Source organism: Cyclopterus lumpus, chromosome 9 (genome assembly GCF_009769545.1).
Source record: "Cyclopterus lumpus isolate fCycLum1 chromosome 9, fCycLum1.pri, whole genome shotgun sequence".
Lineage (NCBI taxonomy): Eukaryota > Metazoa > Chordata > Actinopteri > Perciformes > Cyclopteridae > Cyclopterus > Cyclopterus lumpus.
This window is the reverse complement of record NC_046974.1, coordinates 7,868,779-7,882,394: the sequence shown is the minus strand read 5'-3', so window position 1 is coordinate 7,882,394 and position 13,616 is coordinate 7,868,779. Positions and strand designations below refer to the sequence as shown.

Here is a 13,616-nt window from a genome sequence, read left to right as displayed (position 1 = left end):
AAGATAAATAATTGTCTGAATTTACTTCCATAAACTAAATTAAATCTCACCCAGAAATATATTCCTATTCTCTTGAACCTTTGTACCCACTTTTACAGATCATTTTTGGTACATGAGTAGTATGTGATTGTAATGTGTAATAGGATTTCCATTAAGATATTTGGTTTTAATTTGAATTAAAACAAACACCTAGAATATATGTATTATATATATTTTATATGTGTATTATTGACAATCATTATACGGCTATATATCCTCACCGAAGCGTTTGCAGTGTTCAGTCATCTCCATTATGACATGAAGTTGTTTTCATTATGGGTGCTACAATAAGCCTCTTTAATAGTGAACACTGAAGAGAAGGGAGGTGGTCCATGTGAATAAAGCATTCAGAGAAACAGCATTTGTCAACACAGACCTAAGGAACCATGAATAAATACAGCTAATCTAAAAAAGACGTATATTATTACTGATAATGTGCTGTTTTGAGAGGGGAAACAGGAAACTGCTGGTTGTGAAACTGTTTATATTTACTGTACCACATGTTATCACTAAAGCCAAACCAAAGCTGTGATTACACAAAGTGTCAACATCAGTGAACCCATTTTCTGTGGTGTCATCAGAGGAAGCAACACTATCGTCATGTATGGTACTCAATACAGTAACACTGACATATTGTATTGTCTGTATATATATAATATTCACTCAGTTACTGTAACTGTGACTCTGCACTGTTTTTATTATTATTACTGTTTTTTTTGTTACTATTTATTATTTATATCACTTGTTTTTGTTGTTGTTTTTGTTTTGTTTACCCCTTTGCTGCTGTAATCCGGTACATTTAAAGGATTGACATAAAGGATTATCTTATTTTATCTACTACTTTTTGGTACTACTTCTACCACCATTTTGGGTAATAATGTAATAATCAGATATGTTGTATAATGTTAGAGTTGGCCTGTAGTGTTTTATAGTATTCTATAAATGAATAGTGTAGTGTTGTACAGTATTGTATTAGTCATGTTTATACTTACTATAGTAGGTTTAATAGTATACCTTAACAACATGGTATAGTATAGTATGCCATACAATAGTATTGTGTATACTGTATATCTATGTCATGTATGTGTAATTCCTAGCATAACATAGTGTAGTATAGTATAGTAATAGCATAATAAAGTGATATGTTAATCAGGAATTTCATCCCAAATCTGAGAGCATTGCCTCAGATGACCTGCATCAGTCTCTAACAAACCTTTACTTTAAATGTTTACTACCTAACGCAGCATCACAGTGAACATATAAACACCATTATACATCTGGGATGTACTGTTTACCATTTTTCCATCAGGGGCAGCATGAGAGACTCAGTCAGGTCAGCGCTGCTGGGGTCAGAGACCCGACCAACAAAAGACTTCTTCAGGGAAAAGCTGCACAGATACAAAGGCCATATTCAGCATGCCGATCACCCTCCCTTCATATCATTGTCTAGTACTTGTCAATGGATGGCAGGCTCACATCCGCATGACTACAACAGTCTGAATACAGGCGTATTTCCCATCAGCAGCAAATGGGCTTTCTGTGGATCTGCTGTTTGTGATTGTCTAAGAGGCTGTTGTTACAAAACCTTGTCAGGCCTTTTGTCATTGAGATAAAAACCTTAATATTTGAGTCACCACTTGTGGACAAAACAGCACATTCATTCTGATGGGACACAGAGGTTTTGTGTTGTTGAGTCAACAGACGAGGTGGGCCTGTTACGACATGTTCAACACTCTGTGCCTCACGTAGTCGTCCATCTACAGAATACTCGGTTTGAATGCATTTTGGGGGTTTATTTATATGTTTTAGGGGGCATAATTCGGTTTAAAATTTTAAAAAACTGACTAGTCAGTTAATAGGCATTAAAGTGTAATCCATCCATATTTTAAAACATTCTGAAAAGGCATTGTTGACAGAAGCCTTATGGTTTGGAGTATAGCTCCCCCCCTTTTTTTAAACTGCATTCTTCACAGTACTCAAAGTAATATAACCCACATTTGTTCTATTGTTTGCAAAGTTAAATGTCCTTTTCACTCAAATGATTACAGTATTTGTTTGGGTGTGCATTTGCTCTGTTGTATTTGTATTGCTAAAGAAACCAAAAGTGTGAGACAGTGTGTCACATACACTCTTCATGGTGTCAGCGAAGGCTGCTCTGACTCAGGTCTACTTCCTCCAGTCTCAAACTCTCTGTGTCCATCTTGTGGCAATTCAACAAACAGCAAAGGAGTAAAAGTAAACACTGTAATATGTATTACATATCAGAGCACTGAAACCATTAAATAACATAAGTCATAAAAATAATTGTGTGAATTCTGCTCATCAAAACAAAATGGGGGGAAAATAAAAAGTCTCAAACATAGTGGGAGACCTGCTGCAGCTGGAGCCCCGAACAGGATCTTTGACCTCACACCGCATGGATTAGCTCAGTATGAGGGTGTGAAAAACAAACTCACTAAGAACTACAGTGACCCCAGAACCATGTCAAAAAAAATCTGTTTAAACAGAATAGAGCATTCATTGGTCCATTTTTTATTTAAAAAAAAAAAACCTGACTAAAATAAAGCAATAAATAAATAAATAGCCTCTCAACGAACACATTATGATGCAGATATACATATAGTACAGAATATTGACTATTTGCACTTCATAATGGGGGTCATTCTCCATCACTTGGAGTGTGCAAACAGACCTGAGCCTTAAACATCGGACCCCAGTGTTTATTGAATCAAAGTCTTAGAACCATAAATGTGGAGCTCTTGTTTTTCTCTCGCTGACCTCTGCTGCCTCACAGCAGCAGGAGTTATGAGGCAAAACCTACAATATCTCTGCTGAAGACACAAAGGTGTTACAAAATCCTCTGTCTGAACTATTTGTCAAGTTTATAACATCATTTAAATGGATGGCAGCTGCACAGAATATAGCTGATCTTTTCATAACACATGGTTTTATTATTTTTAATCTACTTAAAACATTACTCCAACACAGTATTCGGTATTCGCAGAGTTCTGTGTGTATTTTGTATCTTCTCACACTCAAGTCACGGATTACAGACTCCCTTAAACTTATTGTCTACAAGACAAAAAATATGCTTTACACTTCAATCTCTCATCTCCCTGTCATTGATACAACTGGCATTTAAAAGATTCAAATTGTGAAAATTAATATCTGGTAGTTATGAAGAGGAGAAGATTTAAGTTAGTGAGGTGGAAAAAATACAGACAAATAACATTTTTATGGCGTTTTTTTTTTTTTGGGACATTCTTGTCCTCGAAGCAACTTAAAGTGGTTAACTGTGCAAAAGTCTACGCAACGTTTTTTTTAAAAATGTACAAATATTTCAGGGCCACTGGGATGCGTGCATTTGTTTCTGTGAGTACTACATAGCAAAAGGAAAGTTGGTGTATGATTTAATGTGTGTCAGTACGTACATTGTGTGTGTTTATGGCTTGGTGGTAGGCGTGACTGTAGGAGGCACAGAGGCACCGATGGGGATGACTCCGATGGCCAGCAGGACGATGATGAGGACGATGATGAGGACGATCACCACGATGACCACCACCTGCTTCGCGTTCTTCCAGCAGTAGGTGCGAGACACTTTCCGGGAAGTTTGCTTCAACTGCTGAGCCTGAGCAGGGAGGCAGACGAGGCATTGAAGTCACACTTTGAAGTATTTCTGACACACGGATTCACTTTCCCCAAAGAAAACAGACCCCAAACTCATCAGCGTGTCCCTGAAACATTGGCTTCCTCCTCTAACACCTGGATCAAATGCCATTGAGAACAATTTTGTACAGAAAGCCTATAACGACAATTATAACCCTTTTGACAGAAAAGAAAAAAAATACACTAACATCAAAACCATATGTTGAAGATGCAATGTGTAAGATCTGACCAGAATTTAAATTTGAAACATTAAATGAACTAACATCCTCATCAGAATGTGAAGAGCTCACAGATGTTGTGTCAAAGATGTATTTGTGTTGCAGAGATATCTGACTGACCAGCTAGCCCCGGCCCACCCTGTCTCCTCATTCCATTTGTACCTCGAGCGACTCACCTACGAAGCTAAATGGAACAGTGCCATAATTAACATTATGAAATACTGCTATGACTAAAGACAATGTGTGCCCCAGACAGCTGGAGGTTGTGTCATTCCAACAGGTGCTTAGTTGGTCACTAGTTACAGTAATAACGAGCATGTACTGGCACATTTCTTGTAATAGAGAAAACTAGAAGGACAGGTTGTGCGTTTCACAGAAAGCAGTGAGTTCATTGCCGACGATGAGCGATACAACCTGTGCATTTGGGCCTCAGACAAAAGGCTGTTAACGAGTTTCATCACCTAACGAGCTGGAACAATGCCTTTTCTAACAAATGTTCCATAAAAAGGCCACTGGTGCTGGAATGGTTTGAATATGGGATGGCCTCTACTGACTGGTCGTACTGGTTTACCGGCTGATGATGAACACCGAACACTTTGTTTAACCCCATTTTACACAAATCCTAAGAAGAACTAAAAAGGATAAACAACAGCAGTAAGACTGACGCTTTTTTCCATTTCCTCCGCCTTGGTGAGAAGTTTTTCCGCCTTTTCTACTCGTTCTATGATGTGTTCCACGTTTTCCGTCATCTGCTCTTTGACTTTGTCCACCTGGTCCCTCAAGGCCGTCACCTTGTCCTGTGGCGCTGGTTCTGCAACTCCTCCTTGCTCCTGGGATGGAGTAGGAGAGAAGGTAACTGGTTATTAGTCAGTGGTATTATTACTTTTTGTATTTACACAAAATAACTTACAGATATCCTGAAACAGCACATACAGTGGCTCAATGGCATTACGTTAACTTTAAGGAATTATATCAATTAAATTTGGCCAAATCCATCCATCCATCCATTTTCAATACCGCTTATCCTCATTAGGGTCGCGGGGGTGCTGGAGCCTATCCCAGCTGACATAGGGCGAAGGCAGGGGACACCCTGGACAGGCCGCCAGTCCATCGAGGGCAATTTGGCCAAATAATATTTCTTATTTCAAATGTAGGAATCCTTTCAGATTCCTCGTGATACATTAGTAGCTTTCTGGCTGACAATGGCCAGTAAATGTTTATGACATGGCAAGAATTGATGGACAGTGTTCCTTCATCTTGTAATCATTTTCCCCAGAGGGGGTGGACATTACTGGGAATATCTTGTGTAGTCTGTAGAATTGTGTACAATTATGTTGTGAATATTGTCAATACAAGCCTTCCACATTTCATCTGCCCCCAATTCCTTCTGTTAGGCCTCCATGTTTCATTCTGGTTCTATAAAGTAGCGAAGAAATTTAAAACTAGACTATAGGACCCTGGAAACTACTGACTGGTGAAGGACATTTCTAGAGTATTTTGACCTCTTAGCAGTTTGTATCCTTTGACCTCTGAGGCATCTCAGAAGTTGACAAGAACAGGAAACCAACGGATAGAACAATTCTATTTAAGTACATTTACTGACACTCTTTGAAGCTTTCTCAATCATAAGCTAACGTGTCCCAATATTCTCACGACTACCACGTGGCACTTTGTCCACAGATTGAAAGGGTCACAGCATATTTTTAAAAAGAAGCATTATGCCAAAACAAACTTTGTTCTGTTGCCTATAAAAATTAGCTGACTATTCACTTACCATGTCGGTCTCGTCTCTTGCTGTGTTTGTGTTAAGATTGTCGCATGTCATGGTTGTTTGAGCTTCCCTGGTGGTATCACCTCACTAGCAGGTCAAAATCAAAAGTCCAACCAACAAAATGATTACAATTTAAGTATTTCTGCCCTTCCTGTCAAATCAAACTGCCTTTCTCTCCAACGCTGACGGCCCATTGGTTCACACTGAGGATCGACTCCTCCCTGACCTGTTCCAACAGGAACAAATGACATCATATTAAAAGGAAGTAATGAAACTTTAAAGAGCAAATTAACTTCAGAGCACCAGCTCTTCTGCTTCCATGGGCCCGTCTCTGGAAGGCAATGACGGTCTGTCCTTTGTTCGTCACTTATGTCCAGACTGAAATATCGTACTGCTATTGTATGGCTTGTCCGTGACCGTTCTTGGAATTAGTTTTTTTGTTTGAAACCTAAAAAGTAAAAAAAATAATGAAAATAGCATGTTTTTTTTCTTTTCTTAATAAACAAAAAAAAGACAACAATTCATAAAAAAATTAATTAAAAAAAGACAAAATAGACATAGTAAAGGAATTTGGTTATCTCGTTATTCATTTCTTTGATTCCGACAACAAAAAAGTAAAAAACAGCCTTTTCCACGTTTTTGGTTTAATGTAGCCTTTTAAAGCATTTCCTCTATCGCCACCTTGTGGCACTTCAGCAAACAGCAAAGGAGAGAAGAACAGAGTTGAGAGAAAAATAGTATTTATTTCATATCAGACCATTTAAACCATTAAATGCCACAAAACATCAGAATGAGGCCACTGATAATTCTGTTAATCAAAACATTCACATACGTCACAGGTCAGCAGAGCAGGATGTTGATATTTAATTTCATCCGTTTGGGAATATGTTGATTTCAAAATGACTTTAGGGCTACTGCTCCCCAGAGCCACGTTAAAAACACAACACAGAGCCTCATTTTTATACTTACTTCTAGAAAATGATTAACAGCAGAGTAATTGAACTGTAGCATTTTATGATCAATCATTATGAATTAACTGTTTAAATAGAAATCACATACAGCTTTCATTGGTTCATTTTTGATTAAAAAAAAATAGAACGTAAAGCATTAAATAAATAGCGTCTAAAAGAACAGTTAACAAACACATTAGTCAAAAACTTACCCAAATATACAGAGTGGTGAGATAATATTGACTATTTACACTTCATATTGGGTATCATTGTGATCTCTTTGAAGCTAAACTGGTACTGTAACAGCAGGGGAGACTTGTTTTCTGAGTGTGGGGGTCTATTGGTTGACATGAACTCAGCAGGGGGCGCCATGGAGCTGTAAATGATCGCTCTCTCAGCTGGTTGGCTGGAGGAACCAAAAACTAGAAATGTGGGAACAGAACTTTATCAAAGTACAAAAGGTCACGCACTTACAACTGCAATATTTCTAGAGTTAAAGCGCATGATCTGTTAAAAAAAAAAAAAAATACTGCTACAAAAATCTACAATTTTGTGTGAGCGTCCCTTCTAAAGGACCACACATATCTGTCGAGTAGAAAAACTCATAACTGCAAACGCTGTGTCGTTTTCAATACGTTTTATAGCCCAAACCAAACTCCGATGAACATTTAAAGATGCACGCCTGGACTCGGAGTCGTAGCCAGCGGTGACCCGGCTCACCGTCTTCAAACTCAACACAACGACTGATTATAAACTTTGACTGTGTGGGGTTACACACATCCCATCACATAAAGTGTGTACATTTTAAAAGAATTTCTCTGGACAAATTACTTTTTCTAGATTGTCTGACTACAAATAAATTGGAAGCACTTTGAAAAGGAATTAAGCCCACAAATGGTTAATCTACACATCCAACACACAATTCAGCATTTTATCAAATATAGAGAGTGACCTAAAATTGTTTCAAATTCTACAGCAAATAAACAACAACGCGTTGCCGGATTTCCATTAGAAACTGCATTTTTTCATCTCTTAAACGGTACAAACGGCCCCTTGTAAAAAAGGTGCACACAAGTTATAACATTCAAGACCAAAATAATGTCTCGTAAGAGACTTGAGAAATCCACTTTCATCATTTCCTTCGCACACACACACATTAAAGTGACTTTCTCGTTGACCGTTCACCACCAACGCAATAACCGTTGGTGGAGAAGCAGTTAAACAAAGAGGAGCTGCTGTGGAGCGTCCTTTGAGAACAGGGACTGTGCTCTTCGCTGCCGTCAGGCTTCAGACACCCTGGTTCCATTTCCCACAAATTCAAGAATGGCTACGCTGGAATTGTGCTTTTAAAAGAGTTTCAAAAACTATGTGCCATCAAAGTCGCTTAGTCCTTGAATTCCAATAGAAGCATGAAAGTAACCAGTAGAAACTAACTCGGAAGAAGAAAAGATTTCACCAGACAGCAGTTATTTGCTCCAGTCATACACATATATATATATATATATATATATATATATATATATATATATATATATATATATATATATATATTACATTGCATACAGTGCAATAACAATGTGTTTGTTGATGACAGTATTTACATTATTTGTGTGCGTTTATGGCTTGGTGGTGGGATTGACTATAGGAGGCACGGAGGAACTGACGGGGATGACTCCGGTGGCCAGCAGGATGATGATGAGGACGATGATGAGGACGACGATCACGATGACCACCACCAGCTTCACGTTCTTCCACCAGTAGGTGCGAGCCACTTTCTGAGACGTCTGCTTGAAGTGCTGAGCCTGAGCAGGGAGGGAGACGAGACAATCGATTGAAGCGACACATTGGGAAGTGGTCCAAATCTCTGTTAGAGACGCTTTGTGTGCCCTAAACAATGCTTTAGAAACAGCTTAAAACTCTTTAATTGAGTAGATATTTTGCAGTCAAATCAAATTGATTAAAACAAACAAGATATCATTTTCAAATTAGTGAACTTTTATTGCCTTGGGGGAGGTGAGCCGATATTGTTGCCTCTGGACAGAGCACCACTGGCTGTTTGCTTGTTACCATGTGTGTTGCTTTCTTTCTGATGGATAGGTAGCTTAGTTTTTTTTTTTTAAATCTGCGCCATTATTTTGGTAACTGATAGTGTAGAGAGAGGAACTGTGGAGAGAAAGGGGCGGGTATGACATGCCACGGAGGTTGGCAATAAACCGGGTGGAAGATGACGTCCTCATTCTCAATCCAACCTAAAAATGTGGGACTGTTTCTCCGACCGCTGGAAACGGGCGTCAATGAGAATCGATTAAGAGATCCAGAACCAAGCTAACACTTAAGCTAGGCTCAGACTACCGGATTCACCCCTCTCGACAATCGGAGCAGAAATCCGTTCGACCCAGATTATCTGCTAATGCCGTAATTAAATGCTAATGGTTTACTGATTCTGAGCCTGCATCAATTTTAATTGAAATTTATGTATTTCTCTGCAGATAAAAATGCCAATTAAAGTGTGTAGTATCACTAAGACACACACAACCTAACATGGGCTCCTTTCTGTGTGGCTGAAGAGGGCTGGTCTCTGCTACCGAGTCCTCCTTTATAGAAGACACACTGGAGACACCTCCATCATGTGCCATTGACAATAGTAAATGCCTGCTATTGTGCATGCTGGTTCACTTCCATGGCTTTCTGGCACAGCCAAATGAAACGGAGCCATAATTAATGTTATTATTAGATACAGCTGAGCTTATACGGCTGTGACATGTCAAAATGACTGCCGTGAGAAAGGTCAGTTGTGGGAGACAGCAGGAGGTTGTACATTTTGTACAGCTGCTTTAAATTCCATGTGAAACAACATCTCCTGGACAAACTACAGGTTGCGTAGTTGTACAGGCAGTGGTCACTTCCTTTCCGATGAGCAGTGGGCCTTTTTCGTAGCAGACGTTTCACATGTCACATTGTTACTTTGAGGTGTACTATGTAGCATTGTGTTTGTTAACACACAGCACATGAAAACAAAGCAATGTAACAACCCTTTATCTGTCAAATGTCGCTGCTTTGTATCATAAGACATAAGGATGCCGCGTTACTCGACAACCTGGGAATGGATAATGGAGTATTAGTAAGGCTTCCTGGGACACTTTGATCAAAATTGTTGTTGTCATCAGTTACACCTGTGCTGTTCCTGCAATGACCAAATCAAAATGTATACCATGAAGGAGGTATATACAGCCTGTGCAAAGAGGCATTTGAACGTCAGATCAATGGTTGTTGGGTTAATGAACTTAATCAAAAATGCCTTGCTAAAAAAAGTGCTCAATTGAAAGTTTAAGTTAGAGCAAGAAAAAGGCCACACAGGTTCATGTGTGCTCTGTAATGTCTTGAATCTGACATGTTATACTGGTTGGCCTACCCATTAGCCCCGGAGTCCTTGCATACCAAGCTCTTTGTTTACAAAGTCACAGCACACTATGAAACTTGTGTGTTAAGACTCACCCCTGCTTGCAGGTCCTCTGACTTGCCCATTAGGTCATCCAGTCTCTCCCCTCGGGCCAGAATCCGGTCCACATTCTGCGTCATGATGTCTTTCACTCCAGCCACCTGGTCCTTCAAGGTCTGCACCTTGCCCGTTGGCTCTTCCGCCTCGCCTCCTCGCTCCTGGGATCGGACAGAAAAATGGATCGTTTAAAAAAACGAGTTGAGGAACAAAGTATATAACATGTGAGCTGCGATCCACGTCCAAACTTTATCTTGTAGTTTCAAAGAGTGTCGCACTGCAAAAGAAGTTCTGGATGATGGGCACTTCCTTTCGCCGGTTGGAAAAAATAAATAAACCAAGATGGTGACGACCAGGATCAAAGATGGTCAACAAACTAATGGATGACATCACGACGACTATGTCCACGTCTTATCTACAGTTTGTGTGTCTAACATCTTTGGATTAGTTTGTCTGCTCCCTGACATCAAGTGGAGTTACTCAAGAGTCAGTCATAGGATCAATTGTTTTTTTTCTTTGTATACACTGCCTGTAAGTCACTCAATCATAAAGTATGAAATGGAAAGTGACTGTCCGTTTAAATCTGTTCTCCAGACGCATGTTTTTACCACAAAAGGCCTCTATTATTTATTTCCTCCCATCTCTTAGTGACTGGGCTCATCTGCTCGAGTCAATAAAGCGCCAGGCTTTAAAAAAGGAATACAAATAATTCTCCATCCTTCTTGTATTGTCAGACAACAGTGTACGTGACGACAAATGGCGGCGGCTGCGAGAGCCCTCCCAGTCCCTCGGGCGGCTGCACATGACAGCACAGCCTGTTGGCATTGGAAGCAGTGTTCCTCCCTTTCTGGAAACGCCCGCCACAGTGCGCTCGCACACACCATGGAGATAAGGTGTAATCTCACAGAGTCGGAGGTGTGATTTCAACACAGAAATGTTAGGTGCAGTGTGTTTTATGGACACTAGGCTCAATGTCCCATGAGCCAGGATCAGACTGTAAACAAAGTGTCTCTAGGAAACGGAACGGGTTTTGCTGCGTCACCTGCTGTCAACCTCCTCTCCTGTTGTTATCTTCTCTCTATTCCTTTCTTCCTTCTACCCATTGTTCCTGGTTTCATTCTTTTATAGACAATGTCATTGTCTTTTGGTTCATTATTTCTCTTCTTTCCTTGCTCTCTTTATTCTGTTCATCTCCCCCTCTCCCCCCCCCCCCCCCCCCTTTCATTTCTTCCGGATGCGTCTCAAAACAACAGATGTGGCTGGTTTTGATCATGCGCACTTTGTGTTGTTGATTTTGTTTTTCATTTAAGATATTCTTCTTTAGGTCCCCATTTTATTATATATTTTAGCATTATTTTTGGATGTCGTGCTGTGCGTCCTGTTTTCCTTGTTTCTGCCACAGAGACCTCCCTCTCCTTCTCCTTTTCCAGTGCTCGTAGTTCAGCCAGGCCCACTGAATGGCTGACAGGTATCAAGTATCCACATTCTTAGAAAGAAACATTCTCAGAACAAGACGTTCAAACATTGACGGCTACATTAAGTTTCCTACTCTGGCACTCTGAGATTCTTGGATGAAGAGTGCCTTACAAATAGAATGCATTATTATTACTGAAATATTTAAACGGCTGTAAACCTCAAGTAGAAAAACAGAAATGAGTTCAGTCTTCCAGTAAAAGTTGACAACTCAAACAAAAGTCTGACGATGAGGCACCTTGTAATAAATAGGTATCCGATGCATATGGAAGAAGAAGGATGATGCATAACAAAAGGGCTCTAAAAAAATGTGACCGGAATAAATCTAAATATTTCCTGTTAAAACATTTGTTTGTGGATGTAAATACAAAAAGGATGGATTTCATTAGTCTGGGTAGGCCACATTGAATCCTCACTGCTCACTTCCTAATCTAGTCAAATGTGGAACAACAGGAATCTGTATGGGCAGCGAGATTTTCCTTTTGTCAAAGCACCATTACAAATGCTGACGTAGAACCGACACTAATACATGCTGAAGGCTCCGGGAGAACCCTGTTGGTTTAGCTCTCTCCCTCTACACAGTAGAGTCAGTGTACCGGAGTCTTAAGTCCAACTGTTTTAGTATTTCAAAAGAGAGGGAAGTTAGTTTCAATGTTTCTAACTGCTTAGAGGAGGAAGATAGACTGCTTCATGTTAAAAGCCTCCATCCGATACCCATGAGCCCCCCACAGGCCTCTCTTTGGTACTGATGACCCTCTAAAAAGTTAGAAGAAAACCGCATCACAGAGCTGTCAATGACGCGGAAGGAACTATTTCGTAAATCGTCATAGATTAAAAAAACAACAACACCTTAAAGTCAACCTTAAATGTACTACTTGAAGATCCTGGGAGTCTTTCGAAATCCTTGAGGCCTGACAGGTGAATCAGCTAATTTAAACATGTTCAGCCAAATTAAACAAAATCAGCTGTTTCAACCTATACATGTAGCTGAAGGTATTTACCTTGAGGTTTAATTAAGGTACAAACAATGTTTGAATTAATGTCTGGGCCCATCAAATGGCTGATCTCAGTGAGCGAAAGATGAACTATAGTAGAGATACATTTGGCAGTTGTTAAGAAATGTCCTGAGTGAGAGTTACACCTTCATCAGCTGGTAAAGTAACGCAGCATTAATATATTAATATAATTGGTTACAGGCGCCAGACTCAAAACCGAGAAAAATACCTGAAGCACAGTTGTGAAATATATGCGGAAAAATAAACGTTTGGTCGTTTCGGAATGACGGAAATAAATAACTGACGGTGTTTTAAAGTTGAATGTCCCTGCTGCCAACATGAGTTTAACTCCACCGTTAATTCCTCCCGTGACTCTTTTCTCTTTCTCTCTCTCTGCAGCGGGTGCAGTAATTAGGCCATTTTGTTACTCCCGGGACTTCCTTTCTCACAAGCGAAAAGTAGAACAACAATTAATGCAACAAAAAAGCTCATTTATTTTATCCGGAAATACACCTGTTGCATCTCATGTGTGGCGTCAAAACACGGTTTCCAACTAATGTTCTCTTACCGGATCAAAGTCCATCTTGTTGGAGACTATTCCCTCGGAGCACAACCCGGCGGTTCGACTTTCTTTCACTTGACGCTGTTATTTTAAAAAAAACCTTAAAAGCCTTCGGATATCTTTTGAGAGTTTAGATGCTCCAGCACAGCGAATACGTTTCCTCCCCTGTTTAACTTCCTGGTTGTTGATTTATTTTCCTTCAAACTGAATTCCTCCGCGTTCAGTGTCAAGTGGCTCATAATACAACCGGGGTTTCCTCGACCGTAGGTACGGGTTTTTCAAAATAAAGCACTCTTTTCATAAAAAAACGGGTTTTTATTTCATCTCATACATTTTTTTTAATTATTATTTTAGTTTATAGTAATAATATTGACCGTATGCATTTTTTTTTACCACGCAGGTTGCGCGCAAGTTGCACTATGCCAATTGTTTGCTTTTATTTTGAA

General features: G+C 39.7%; 2 protein-coding genes across 2 annotated transcripts; both read right to left on the bottom strand.

The window, feature by feature from the left end:
* Positions 1-3,005: 3,005 nt before the first annotated feature.
* LOC117737009 (vesicle-associated membrane protein 8-like) lies at positions 3,006-5,907 on the bottom strand. The gene is made up of 3 exons (XM_034542714.1): positions 5,698-5,907; positions 4,589-4,753; positions 3,006-3,667 (listed from the first exon to the last, which is right to left on the bottom strand). The coding sequence occupies exons 1-3, from the start codon at positions 5,746-5,748 to the stop codon at positions 3,482-3,484; spliced, it is 402 nt and encodes a 133-aa protein (XP_034398605.1). The 5' UTR covers positions 5,749-5,907; the 3' UTR covers positions 3,006-3,481.
* Positions 5,908-6,417: 510 nt separating this feature from the next.
* Positions 6,418-13,409, bottom strand: vamp8 (vesicle-associated membrane protein 8 (endobrevin)). Its single transcript, XM_034541982.1, has 3 exons — positions 13,177-13,409; positions 10,140-10,301; positions 6,418-8,446 (listed from the first exon to the last, which is right to left on the bottom strand). Exons 1-3 carry the CDS (start codon positions 13,189-13,191, stop codon positions 8,261-8,263), a joined length of 363 nt encoding a protein of 120 aa, XP_034397873.1. The 5' UTR covers positions 13,192-13,409; the 3' UTR covers positions 6,418-8,260.
* Positions 13,410-13,616: the final 207 nt, after the last annotated feature.

What these genes read in the sequence shown, in the direction of transcription:
- LOC117737009 (XM_034542714.1), bottom strand. Translation starts at nt 5,748, where the DNA reads ATGACATGCGACAATCTTAACACAAACACAGCAAGAGACGAGACCGAC. An exon ending in CAAGAGACGAGACCGACATG is followed by an intron (nt 4,754 to 5,697) that starts GTAAGTGAATAG and finishes ACTCCATCCCAG; the next exon opens with GAGCAAGGAGGAGTTGCAGA. An exon ending in CGGAGGAAATGGAAAAAAGC is followed by an intron (nt 3,668 to 4,588) that starts GTCAGTCTTACT and finishes CTCCCTGCTCAG; the next exon opens with GCTCAGCAGTTGAAGCAAAC.
- vamp8 (XM_034541982.1), bottom strand. An exon ending in CAGAGGACCTGCAAGCAGGG is followed by an intron (nt 8,447 to 10,139) that starts GTGAGTCTTAAC and finishes CTCCCTGCTCAG; the next exon opens with GCTCAGCACTTCAAGCAGAC.